Source organism: Camelus dromedarius, chromosome 8 (assembly GCF_036321535.1).
Source record: "Camelus dromedarius isolate mCamDro1 chromosome 8, mCamDro1.pat, whole genome shotgun sequence".
NCBI lineage: Eukaryota > Metazoa > Chordata > Mammalia > Artiodactyla > Camelidae > Camelus > Camelus dromedarius.
Window position 1 is genome coordinate 15,470,611 of NC_087443.1, and position 14,347 is coordinate 15,484,957.

Sequence of the window (14,347 nt, forward strand, 5' to 3'; positions counted from 1 at the left end):
GTCTTGGAATTCCTCCTTGCATTGCTGTAGCTCTATGACCCATATCCTTTCCTTAATTCCTTGGCTGAAGAATGTGCAGGAAAAGCCTTTCTTTCCCTCAGCTCCTGGAAAACTATCTGACATCTCATTCCTGTCATCCCTGTAGCCAGATCCGTTCTCTGGGAGAACCTGATTGAATAGCTTGACCAACAGATTTATTCTCAGGACTGAAATCAAAGATAAAGGAAGGGGCTGGGAATGCGAAGGAGAGTAAGAATTATGTTACACTCAAAACCACATTGAACTTTATGTGTTCCATGTGTGGTTTGGATGGGGATGGAGGTAGGGGAGGAGAGGAAAGAAGGAGGTTTCTGCCTTCACTTCTGCTCCACTCCAGCTGAGAAACCATACAGTAGTGGTCCAACATATCTGACTCCTCATGATGCCCAGGACATTGGTGGGGGCATGGCGACCCAGGTAGCATATTTGTCATTCATACTCTTTTAGATTCAACATCACACAATCCGAGGAAACTGCTCTCTATCCATTCTGTAATTAGAAGCTGTCATTTTGTTCACATACAGTTTATAGAGTCCTTTCACATTTGTTCACTCTAACCAGTTCAGTGAGAGACAACCTGGGGAAAGCACCATGGGAGACTCTGAGGTCGTTTCCACTGATATACATATATGTTTTATAGTAACAGCTTTAGGATAAGAATCAAATTAAGGATGCATTATGCAACTGAGGGGGCCAGAGCTAGAATAAATTATTTAGAAATCAGAAGCACTGATCTGCTCTGGGATGCTATGGATATTTCCGCTCCTTGGAGGATGGTATGAGAGCTAATACAGTTTGATTTCTTTCAGTGTGGAAATGATTTACACATGTGTAGCTGAGCTATTCAAAAATAGCAACTAAGAGCACATCTGATATAAACCATATATGTCCCAATATGAAAGGTAGTATAACCATTATTTCCTTGGAGTAGATATGGAGGGAATGTAACCCTGAGCATTGGTTACTATGTCCATCATTTCCTTCATAATCACAACCCAATATACAATTTTCCACCATTTAATTATATAAATGTCTTTTGGTAAATAGTTGCTAATTCTGTTGAATCATGTTTATGACCAGTGTGTAGTGAAATAGAGAGTATAAATTATAAAATATCAGAAACTTCAAGCACATGGTATATGTCACAGGGAAGAATAAAAATGTAGAAAAAGATTTTGCTATTAAAATCAATTGTCATCAGTATGTGGAATATTTAAGAAGATACTCAAGCATAACAAGGTGAAAAATGGCCTTAAGGAAACAGATCTTCCTTTGCTGGGGAGGTGCAAATAGAGACCAAGTGAGGCCTGCCACAGACTTTCCACTAGGACCCTGTGGACTGCTACATTGCCTGGAATGAAGACAAATGGTTTTCTAAAGCTTTACACTCCAAGGTCATGTGATTTATCTTGATATCTGCATCCTGAATATCATCTCCTCTAGAGCCTGATGGACCTGCTTGTTTCATAGAGTATAGGTGACAGGGTTCAGCAGCGGGGTCACCACCATGTTCACAAGGGCAGCCTCCCTGTTGGAGCCCAGCCTGTTTGTTTCCTTTGGTTTCATGTATATAAAAACACAGCTGCTGTACATCAGAGAGAGGACAATGAGGTGAGAGGAGCAGGTGGAGAAAGCCTTCTGTCGCTCGTTGGCTGATGGGAGTTGCATGACTGTGATTACTATGTTGCTATATGAAATGATGGTTATGAGGAGGGATGTCAAAAGGACACACAAATCAAGGACAAAGTGCAACATTTCAATAGATTTGGTGTCAGGACAGGAGAGATGGACCATGAGGCTAAGGTCACAGAAGAAGTGAGGGATCACATGGAGGCCACAGAAGGATAACCGGGAAAGCTTCACCACTGGACCAGTGATGAGACTGAAGCCCAAAGCAAAGCAGGTGGTGACCAGAGGAAGCAAGTCCTCAGGTTCATGATGGTTGGGTAATGCAGAGGCTTGCAAATGGCCAAGTACTGATCCAGAGACATCACAACTATGAGGAGGAAACCTGCTACTCCCAGAAATAAAAAGACAAAGTCTCGTATGAAACAAGCATCAAAGGAAATTGTTTGCCTAAAAGAAAGATGATCAACAATTTAGGAATAACAGTACTTGTGAAACAACACTCAATGAAAGAGAAAGTGCTGAGGAAAAAGTACATGGGTGTCCGGAGTCTGGAGTCAGCACAGGTGACGGTGCCTATGAGTGTACTGCCTGCAATGGACGCCAGGTATGCCGGCAGGTGCACCAGGAAGAGGACTTTTCCCAGATGCTGGACAGCAGGAAACCCCTCCAAAGTGAATGCTTGGACAGCTGTCCCATTCCCCATTTCCATGGACATCTCTTTCCACAGCAGCAACACCTGTGGATCTTAAGCTACAATAAAGACATCACAGTGAGCACAAAGGATTTGAGCATAAGACCAAGCTATCTGACTACCTGAGAAGGTGGCTTCATGGATTGTAAAGTAGTCCAGTCAGTTGGTTATTGAATCAGACGGACCTGCTTTCAATACTAGTTCAACACTGAGTTCTAATCCCTGAGAGAGAGGGTATCTTTGGAAAATTATTTAACCTTTGTGAACTTCATTTTCACCCCATGTAAAATGAAGATGACAGGATCTACCTGTTCATGTACTTGTGAAAATTAGGTAAAATAAAGCACGTAATTCACTTGTCATATGATATCAATGATTTCTATGTGCTCTTCAAAGTATAATTTTAATATTTAAATCATAGTCTATTCTTTAAAATAGCATAATGAGTAGGCAGGGTTGTTCACATTTGTATCCTTACCAAACACTTAACTGTGTTTTACAATACTACCAATTTATAAATAAAGACAATATAATATACCAATATTCACTTTGAAAATCCCTTGTACAAAATGCAAAAATCCTAGGTTCAAATTATCATCATCTTCTTCCTCATCCTCACCATTTGCTGAGGACTCTACTAGTGCTTGGGATTATAATGGTCACTGAAATTCAGTGTTTCTATTACTCTTTACAATAATCATGAGTGTTAGTTTGCCCCTACCCCTTCTGCTTAAGGACAATTAGAGGCTTAGAGGAGTTCCAGAGAGGTTATGTCACACAGCTGGGACTTTAACTAATTACTTCCGAATCCAAAGCCCGTGCTGTTTCCAAATGCTGCAACACAATATTTAAAATAGTAACAAATCTCTTGGTGATGATCTCTTACCCTTAAGTGAAAGTTTAGCTTTATTTATCTTTATTTTTCTATTATTCAGTTAACCTAATTGATGAATTACTGACCCACAGAATGACATAGGCCTTAGAGTTGTTCTAGTTTACTATAATCAGTCTAGAGAAGAGTCTGGAGACCAGGGATGTTGGGAGTTTCTCCATGATACAATATAAGTTGTAAGCCTAGGATTTACTCCAGTCTTCTGAGGCCCCATGCTGGTAGGAAAGAGAGATGGGGAGTGACAGTAGTTCACAGGATTAGAAAGTAACCTCGGCACTTAAGAGGTTACTTAAGAAAGTAACCTCGGGACATAGCATTCATGCATTTACTTTTACATCAATGCTCAGTGAACATTCTCTTTCTCTCCTCAGTCCCCTCAGTAAATTACTTCTCTTATGATGCTGTTTGGCTGTAGCATCTCGATACTAAGGTGAAAATCTACAGTGTGGAGTGTCTTCCTTTCTAACCTGCCATGGACTAAGTTCTCAGAAGTGATGCTCATGCAACCAAGCTGCTCCCCCTAGAGTGGCACTGTCCCCATGGTAGCCTGGAGGAGCTGCTGCTAATGTTTCAGTGACAGCAGGAGATCCTCCAAGTTACCACTGTCCTGGCCCAGGCACACCAGAGTCACCTCAGGGGGGAACAGGGCTTCCTCCTCTTGCAGTCATTCTCTTCCAAGAAATCAACAGCTTTCTCTGCACTGAGGGGAAGGAGAGGAAAAGGAAACGTATTTGTTACAGCCTGTTGTTCCAGAGTGGGGTGAAGATGCCTCCTATGTTCTCAGTGTTCCTGGCTGGCAAAGCCCTGTTTTAATAACCCAGAATTTTTCATAGGCAAAGGTCACATGGCAGCTTTGACCCCTGAAACCTAGAAAAGGAGCAAATGGGTTATAACAGCCACACTTCACTGACCCAAATTCTGGGTGAAAGCTTGATTCTGGGACTAATCAAGGTTCTAGGACTAATTAAGATTCTGATGGAAGTTCTGCCTGTGCCTCCCTCAGTAACAGCTCATCTAATATACAACAGTGTTGTCCTCCAACTACACCAGCTAATGGGAGCAGGCAGCTTCTTCTGAGTCCAGCCCTGGGAGATGCTGAGACAAGTCTCCTTCTGCAGAGGTACATCATTTTCTTGGTCACATCTGCTCCAAGACACCTTCAATTGCACTCCATCTGCCATTATATCCTCACCTTTCTGTTTCTAAGTATCCTTGTTTCACTGAATCAATGATGAAAAACTCCAAACATATAGTCCTGAGGCCCCTGTGATAGTTTTCCTACAAGACTGTTGTCACTGTGCAGGATGTACCCAGTGAGCAGAGAGCACAGGCTTTCAAACCTCATTAGGAGCTGAAGGGACCAGAGGTAGAAAGCAAAGGCAGGACTGGTGCTCAAAGGACAGCTATTGGTCACTGTTGAGAATAAGGGTTATTGGCACAATCTTTATGTTTATATTTCCATTGTTTCTGGTAATACGGGCCCAGATTTCCACAGTGTTTCCAGGATAGAAAAAAATTTCAAGATTTGAAAGTCAGCCAGGGTTTTTTAAAGAAATTATATGACAATTTCCCATGGGTTCCTAAAATCCCAATTTGCACGTTGCTAATGATTCCGAGTAGAAGTCCAGACTACAACTTTCTATATGTGACGTGTACATTGAAGCCAGAGCATAGAGGGTAAGAGAACATTTCTGTCAAGAAAAAAAGCTGGATTATATTTAGACTTTCATCAGGCTTTTGGAAATGATGGTTCCCAAGGAAGGAAATGGGGGAGGGGGAAAGCCACCTTCCTCTCTTAACTATTCTTCAAGCCTCTACCAACATTTTAATTTTTTTTCATAGGATATATTTGTCTGAAGAGTATTTTGGTTTTCCTGCCTCCAAGCTCTTTGGAAAAGGGAAGCATATGCTTCTTCCTCTTCAGGGGAAAAAAGGAACACTAGGTAGTTTGTGTGATATCTCTAACCTGGCCTGCCTCTCTATAAAAGAATCTGTAAAGTGGATCCCCTGATTACTTCTAGAGCAGAACAAGAAGGGAGATATAAAAGCTCCATGGTGGAAAAGCTGTTGCCATGACAACCACTGGCTTGGAAGGCTGCTTCTCTTCCTGGGTACCCCAGCTGGGCTGCTGCAGCAGGACTGACTTATTTTTTGTGGCCTCTGGCTTCCCATCAAAAGCCAAGAAAGACTAAACTCCCAAAGTGTATTTGCAGGAAACACTGGGGTATATGGTAGCTATCTGGAAATCTGTTTTGCCTAAATCGTCCCTTACCTATCTTGATCATATCAAGTCAAAGTAAATGTCATAGAAATTTTCATGCGTGTTCACTGAATCCCATCTTCCCAGAATTGAACAAAATTATTTTTGTAACATTTGTCTATCTAAACATTGTTTTCAATCCAAATCAAATCAAACCTGGTCCTCATTGTCATATTTTCAGTTAGAAGGTGGGGGATATAAATAATAATAGGAGATGAATTATAGAAGCTGGAACAACTTGAGACTCTACAAAGTAAAGAAATGTTTTAAATTTTCCTTGGTCTATGTTTTTCTTTTCTGGATAGTGTCTTCACAGTCCTCCAACAATCACTATTTTTACACTTTTAATGATACTTTGAGTTTCAACTTATCTTTAAGTTTTTCAGTATTCCTTGTGGTTTGAGGATTTAATTGACAATTAGAGCAAATAAAGGGATAGTTTGTAAAACTGTATTTGTGATTATCGAAACATGGAAGAATAAATCAAACATCATTGTGTGGATTTATTCTCTGCAGAATATTATATTTACCATTCTGTCTGAGCCAGTTTTCAAAAAAAATAGACTACACTAATATTCAGAATCTAGGTAAGAATTTTTTTTTGTTGTTTAAAATGTACCTGGTTAATATGATCTGTTCATAGAACAGTTTTAATTTCTAGCATTATATCCCTGAGTAAGAAGGCTATGTAAGGACTAAGGACAGATAAATCCTACTGTCTATGATATTGTCAGAGAGGAACTAGGGGATGATGTGTTGAACAGGAAATGGGGGTTGGGGTGGGCAAAAGCACTGTCAACAGACTGAACTCCAGTCTGAGTGTGACCTTGTTGTAACACCAAACTGTCTCTTCACAGAATATCCATTAAAATAAACCAACAATCCCAATGGGGACCAAAAACACATCAGTTCTGATCCAGAGGGCTCATTAATATCAAAACTAATAACATCCATCCATATAAGAATAACCATATTAATGTAGGTATTTTCCAACTTGGGACCAGGCGGGGAAGCTGACAGTATAGGGCAATTATCATATCTAGATTTATTTTCTTTTTCATTCATGCATGGAAAAAAATCTTTTTAAACAAATTTCCACTTTAGAATGATAAGTAAAGCTGAATAATGTGGGTGAGACAAGAAGAAGTGGAAAAAGCTATCTGTAAATCTCAGAGATAAAGCAATTTTGTAAGGTTCTGGATCCTTCAGTTTCTATTAATTTCTTGGTAGGGTTCTCATGCTTATCTCTGATGTGTGAATATTCCAGCTGTTAGAGAGAGTATCAGTGGTTCTAAGTGGTGTCTCTAACACCAAGATTCCAAAGCATCTTTATCTCAGGACCTTCCCAGCATGGAATGGTAAATGTTGCTTTGCAAGGTAAAGATTTTACATATAGTATAGAAGAACACCTCAAATCAAATTCCTTTGAAATGGGGGCAAAGATCACATTTACAAATTCACATATCTCCTGATAACACCCTCACAGCTTACTACATGACATACAATTTTACAGTTGTGGGAGGGGAATCTACTAAGAGAAGATGAAAGATGTGCAATGGAGGGAGAAAAGTAATTTATATAATCCCCTTTTAGGAAACACGATCCTTTTGTCTGGACTTGAGACATCACCTCACCCATTAGCACCATACTGATCAATATCATGAAGTCAGTTTGTAAGATTCCTAAGATTCAAGAAACCACATTCATCTTCTTTCCACACATGTAACTCCAGGGATCTCAGAGAGATCAGAGCTGTTTGTACAGTTGTGGGGGTGATGCTACCCATAACTGTCCTCTTATTCAGCACTTGTCACTGCTTAGAAGCAAATACTTGCAAAGAATTATCAGGAACCAGAGGAGATACACTGGATTTTTTCCAACCTCCTAATATGACTGGACTGATCAACTTTGGGTGGAAGTAGCTATCTGCATCTCCCTTACTTGGGAGGTCAGGCTAACCACAAGGCAGGGATGGAAAGGGCCAGTGCAGGCATAGTGGGGGAGCCTGTGTCAGACTTATTGAGAGGCACACCCTCACCTCACTGTAACACCTTAGAGAGGTTCAGCCTCATCAAATGACTCCACCTGGGCCTCAGGTGCCCAGACCAGTGGTGGACACTAGCCCAAGCTGGAGCAGATTATCTTCCCCAGGAGTCAGAGTGCTCTGAAGGCACATACCTCTGGGAAGCTAGGGTCTGCCAAGTGCATGGGGATGTGGTAAAAGTGAAAAGAGAAGAATCAAAAAACCAGCTGTGCAGAGATGCAGGGTGCAAGAAGATTTTGTTAATGTAAAAAGGGAGGGGAGAAGCTACCTTGGTCTAGTTTTAGTTCCTGATTACATCCATATCTGAAGCTTTAACTGCTCTTCCTGTCTGTGCAACACCATGAGAAATATCCCTGGATCTTAATCACGAACTCCCCAATGTCTACAGCCCATTTGCTACAAGTAGTGCCTGAAATGCTTTAGCACCCTTCCCTATCTTTCACTCAGCTAGCTCCAAGCCATTCTCCAGGTCCCAGCTTAACAGCACTTCCTGCAGGAAACCCTCCCGGACTACTCCTCAAACCTTGGCTCCACTTTTTATGGGTATAAAAGGTAGCACTCTGCACCTCACCATAGTTAGGAAATGTGATTACTTTCCTGTTAGACTGTAAATACCAAAGCATAAAAACCACTTCGATCCTACTGCTTAGCACACAGGGCAGGTACATGCTCAGTAACATTACTAAGTGAATGAAAATCAAGAAACTGGTGGAGGTACGTAGGAGGACTGAGAAGGATCAACACTGATAAACACCCCTCTGATAAAAATGAAGCTGCTTTGACCCTACCTTACTGACCCTTTCCAAGTTTCTGGTTCCTCCCTCTTCCATCTCCACAACAGGCCCAAGTTGGCCATGAAAATCATCATATTATACTTTGGGGCCAACACATTCAGGAACCCAGGCTGGAGGAAGCACGTTTTCCAGATAATTCACTGTAACAGAGGAAAGTCTATAGGAGTTTAGGAAGAAAGAATAATGACAGGTTTTGAGGTCTAGACAAATCTCAGTTCTGCTCTACATTTACTGGCTATGAACCCTGGATAAGTTACCGGAGACCTGGTTTCCTTATCTGTAAAGTGAAAAAAAATAATACCTCAAAGGTGAGGATGAAAATGTCTTTGAAACCACAGCACCTAAGACAAGCTTGCAACTAATGTTAGTCAGCTGGTCGTGGTGAAGTCCACGCAGACCTCACCCCTACACCCCTACCCCCAGCTCCTACCAGCCACAGACGAGTTCAGAGCCCAGAGCCTGCCCTAAGACTGCGCATCTGAGAGAGGCGTTGGAGAACATCTATCCTGTTGGCTTTCCAGTGTATGAGAGCCCCAAGAAGTGAAAGAGAAAAAAGAAGCAAAAAGAAAGAAAGAGCATCTCAGGGCCAGGCAGGTGGGCGGGCAGAGCAGGCTGGATGCGTGGTGGAGTAGCTCAAGATGTTTTTTGGGGAATCACTTGTTTTTTACTTAGTAGGTGCATTACTGTGAGCAAGGTGAGGAATAAACTATACATAGTTCCTGGAGAACTCAACTGGGATGCTTTTCATAAGAATATTTTATTAATACTTGAGAATTGAGAACATACAAATTAAATTCACCAGAAAGGCATATAAATTATAGCTAGCCACCAGGAGCACATTATTAGAGATGTTACTAATATCAAAATGAATTTTGTTTGCATTTTACTTGCCCTCAAAACTGTTCAGAAACTCTAGATTTTCTGTTGCTCAAGTAAGATGGTCTCACATCTTTGAGCTCCAAAAACCAAACAAAAGAATTCTTTATAAAAAATCAAATTAATAGTTAAACCAGAACAACTAGGAATCTGTTCTGGAGCCTCTGTAGATGACTTATAGCACTGTTGGTCCTGCCTTTCAAACAGGTGGTACCAACACCCAGCAAAGTCCCAGGGAGGGATGGGGGAGTGGCAGAGCTGAGAGTAATAAGGACAAGTTCATGGAGGAGATGTATCTCAGAGGAAGGCAGGACCTGACTAGGGCCCAGCCTTTCTTGGGGATGGGCTGGAGGGAGACACCACTGGCATCTTAACAGGATGCTCCTCCGGTGCAGGGACTGAATGTGCTGAGCACACATTGTAGGCAGGTCATTTGGCACGTCCACCTCCACCACATACACACTGAAGGACAATACCATCTCCAGTCAATGTAACAACAACAAGCAAAACAAAACCCACATACATTTCAAAATGCCCCTGGAGCCTGGATGAAAATCACACCCACCGAGTACCCCTAAATAAGTAGAAAGAAGAGACAAGAACAGCAGGTAGAAAGTCAAAGAGAGACAAAGAGGGAAACAAAAAATTTGATGAGGACCCAGCAGAAAAAGGACATCCTTCAGTGACTTTCCCTGCCAAATCAAGTCCCAACTCCTTAGAAAACAAAGCCCTCCAGAACTCGACCCCACCTATCCCAGCTGCCTCCACTCCAGCTTTCTCCCCAAGGACACTCACCCCCACCCTCCCTTCCCAGACAACTCCTGGTTTTCCTGACCGGAGGTGCCATGTTCAGACTTCTGTGTCTCGGCGTGTGCATTCTCCTCTACCCGGAGTGCACTTCTCAAGGCAAACTCCCAGTCATACATCAACACCCGGCATGAAGGTTTGTGAAGCCAGACACAGACAACCCCACGCAGGTGCACAGCAATCAGACCTACACCACATAAGCAATGCTGTGGGCAGTACTGTCTTTCCATTACCTTCTAGGACCTTGTTTCTTTTAGGACTGACCTAATTTAATTCCTCTTGTGGCTCTTAGCCTGCTGAGTTCACGTGAATCTTCCCAACTGTGTACTGTGAAGCACACTGTTCCTGAAGAGAATGAAAATATTCAAGTATTTTTTAAAAAGAATTTTCACTAGTCTTTGTACCTAGCTAGCATATGTAGTAAAACATTCCCTATATTTCTAAAATTACGACCAAATTTAAATATGTTTCTGAAACAAATTTGCTTGTAAGAGTAAAATATGCTAAAGTTCCAAAGTTATTAATAACACTAATTAAGGAAAACAGGGCGTAATGAAAAGAGCTCTGGCAACTGAAAGACGATCTCAGTCTACAACCTCAAGTCTGACTCTTTAGTTGTGTGACCTTAGAACCTGGCTTCACCTCAAAATACTTTCTCATCTGAGAGAGAGAGCACTGCCCTTCCCTCTCTGCAGGGGTCTGTTCAGGTAACAGGAGACAAGGTACCTAGCACAGTACCTGACAGGCTGTGTTCATAAACAGTCTGCTGCCTTCCTTCAACACAAAAGACACGCTCACATGAAGATTTAGGTGTGAGGGAGTCCACACCTCCACAAGTCTCCATCAGCACAAAATATCACAGCAGTTAGTTCTAATAAAAAAAAAAAAACACAATACCGTCACCCCCAACCCACGAACATTTCTGAGGGATCTGGAGCCAGACAAGGGAGCCTGCATGTGGTTGTGCAAGAACTCCATCAGGGCCGCATACACACTGACCACTCGAGCATTAACAGGAAAAGTACACAGTCATTGTGCTAAAACCTCAGGATACCTTCATGCTAGAGCTCATGCAGGTTAAAGGGGGGAAAAAAGTCAAATTAGGCCCAACTCCAATAGACTCCTTAAATAAATCAAGACAGCGATGCTGACTTACCCTTCCTGAAAGGCGAACAGTACCATGCCTAAACCATTTAAACACTTCAAGATTGAAACATTCCACACCGGCACTGGTGCCACTACATGACTCAGAAAGCCTGCGCAGGGGACCACCAAGGGCACCACGGAAGGTGCTGAACCAATGCAATTCGCGGAAAACGCAGGCGAGGGGGCAGAAACAGGACGATGATTTCTGGGTTATGCACACCCGCACCTGCGAACCGCTTTCCGGACCACGGCCGCCTCCTCAAGCATTTGAAGTAATTCGCGGCTTCACTATGGGGACGGCAAGGGAAGGCCGCGAGGCGAGCACCCTGGGGCTGGGGGCCGTTCCCGTCCCGACGTCCCGGGGTCCCCAGTTCCCGGCCGCCGCCCCCTGCGCCCCTCCCCAACTCCGCGCGCCCAGCGAGGGCCGCCCGGCAAGCGCCGCGAGTAACGCCCCAGCCCGAGCGGCCAGGCCCCGCACGAGACCCTCGGCGCGCGGAAGGCGGGGCAGCCCGGCTGCGGTCCGGCCTGGCTCGGGGTCGGGGTCGCGGGTCGGGGCCGACGTTGCATCTGAAGCGGCCTAGGCCGGGGGGAAGCCGGGCGGGCGCGGGGGGCACGCGGGGCGCGGACACTCACCACATCACGCCGGAGGAGCCCTCGCCCATGAGGTTGCTGGAGCGCGGCCCCACGGCGACCAGCTCGGGGCCGCGCCCGCCGCCGCCGCCCAATACTTCGCGGCCGCCGCTCGGCCCACGCTGCGCCTCCCGGAGGGACCGCGTGTCCGCAGCCGCTGCAGCCGCCGCCTCAGAAGAGCTGCTGAGCGGCGGAACCGCCCGCCGCTCGGACCGACTGCCAGCTGCCCCTTGCCTGCCTGACGAACTGACTGACGTGTGGCGGAGGGAGGGGCCCGGCCTAGGAGGGCTCCGGGGCGGGGCCGGGCAGCGAGCGCACCGATTGGCTCCTGTGGTCTAGGGGCGGGGCTGCGCACTTAGTATAGACATGTGTGTGAACCGGTGTCCTCATAATTTGTATTCATTTTTTTCAATTAGGAATAATTTTGCTGTGAACATTTGTATACCAGTTTTGGGGAGATCTATATTTTCATTTCTCACAGCTATCTGCCTGAGATTGTCATGGCTGCGTTATAAGGAAACTCTATGGTTAGCCTTTTTGGAAACTGCCTTTTTCCAAAGTGCCTGCACTATTTACATATTTCCACTAGTAGACTATGAGGGTTCCAATTTATCTCTAAATTATACCCTACACCTGTATCAGCTGTCTTTTTGATGACAGTCATCCTCATAGTTCTGAAGTGGCATCTCCTTGTGGTTTTGGATTCTGCTTCCCTGATACTGAGATTCTTTCATATGCTTTTTAGCCATTTGTATTGTCTTCTTTGGAGCAACATGTATTAGCAATTATGTAGTCTAGGTGAAAGACTCTTCAGAAATATGATTTCTAAAAAATATCTCTCACTCTGTGGGATGTCCATTACTTTCTTGAGAATGTCCTTTGAAGCAGAAAAATCATTTAATTTAGGTAAAGTTTATTTCTTTTTTCTGTTCTTGCTTGTGTTTTCGTGTCATATCTAAAGCTATGTTGACTCCCAAGGTCCCATTTTGGGTCTTTTTACCTTCTAGCCTGGCACTTCCTCTTCCCTTCTCCAACCCCCTTGTCTTCTTGAATCAAAACTAACCATACTTTACTTTGATTGACCATCCTAGCTCCAAAGTGGAAACATGTGATAAGGGTTTAAGCATCAGCCTTTCCTACAGAATTTGTGTGTTAATGGCAATTACTGGCCTAATGCTGAAAGGATAAACCTGAGCAGGTGGAACTAGCCTTTCAGTGAGCAGGTGGAACTAGCCTTTCAGTCAGCAGGTGGGAGAGGATTTGGGCAAGGAAGGGGCAGGCCCAGGCTGCGGGGGGAGGACAGGGGGGAATAGCACTCCCACCTCCCTCTTTCATTCCCCTTCATTGACCTTGAGGTTCTGCATCCGTAATGGGATAATACAACCCAATCTGGCAAGGTGGTGATGACACTTTACTCATGTCATTTATGAGCAAGTTCTTGGTACTAAGTAGTGGTCGGTTAATTGTGACTTTTCATCTTGGCCTGGCTGATAAGTGAAATGGGCACACCCTTAGCATGAGATTCAAACTCCTTTTAACTCAGTCTTCTTAGCCTTCCCACATGCTCTAGGGTATCCTGGTCCTGTCATGAGACAGAGAGCTTCATCTTCAACATCTAAAGTTGTATAGAAAGAGTATCCAGGTGTTGGTTGTGAGGAAAGAGCCTTGTCAAAGCTGGCCACCATGATGGAGGGGAAGTGCCCTGTGTGGGATGCTGTGGCACAGGAAGGGCAACACTTTGGAGCTAAGCCCCTCTGAATAAGATCCACTGTGCATTGCTTGCTGGCCCCTGAAGACCTTAATTAGCACTTCTGAGACCCAGGATTCTCACTTGTAGAATGGGCTCAGAAATAAACCCTGCTTCACAAGAGCTCTGTGAGGCTTAAAAGAAATGACAGTTCAAAAGGGTTTTGCATAGCGTTGGTGCTCAATAAATGGTAGCATCCTCTTCTCCTTGTCAAATATAGAAGTGTAAAGAGATGTTTTAAGAATTCTCCATATTTTGGCTTCTGGCCTTGGCAGTTCAAGATGGCAGCCTGTGCCCCAGCTGGACTTGCTACTGTCATGAAGTTTTCCTTCCTGCCCGTCAGAAGAAACTAGTGCAAACTTCCACACCCCTGACAGCAGGCAGGGAGGGGAGGGTTGGATGAGGACCATCTGCTCCTTATTCTCCTGCAGAACGGCACTGGCCAGCCATGTTCAAGCCTCCCCTCGTCAGGTCCCTCGGGCTTAGGTCTCACATCCTGATGCTTTCAGAGGCAGACAGGGCAGGAAAGCTGGATCCCGCACCACTGTCACTTGAGCCCAGCACTTACCAGGTTTCACGGGTGAAACTGGAGAGGAGCCTGGGCCCTGCTCTCATGCCTGAGCTCATGTCCCAAGCTCAGTGACTTTAGACAAATTGCCTAACCTCCCTGTGTCTCAGTTCACTCATCTTTAAAACAGAAGTCACAGAGATGCAAGTAACTCCCTCACTCAATTTTTTTTTTGTTTAAAGACTGAGTTATGCAGGCAAAGTGCTTCATCTGGTGCCTGGAAC

At 44.3% G+C, this 14,347-nt stretch overlaps 1 protein-coding gene and 1 pseudogene across 1 annotated transcript in view; both read right to left on the reverse strand.

Moving 5' to 3' along the window:
* LOC116156068 (uncharacterized) overlaps positions 1–14,347 on the reverse strand; it is a 55,746-nt gene that overhangs the window by 32,478 nt on the left and 8,921 nt on the right. The window contains exon 3 of the mRNA XM_064488642.1: positions 11,812–12,058. Coding sequence (XP_064344712.1) covers positions 11,812–12,058 — 247 coding nt within the window. The remainder of the gene's footprint in view (positions 1–11,811; positions 12,059–14,347) is intronic.
* Positions 649–10,503, reverse strand: LOC135321794 (olfactory receptor 6C75-like; annotated as a pseudogene).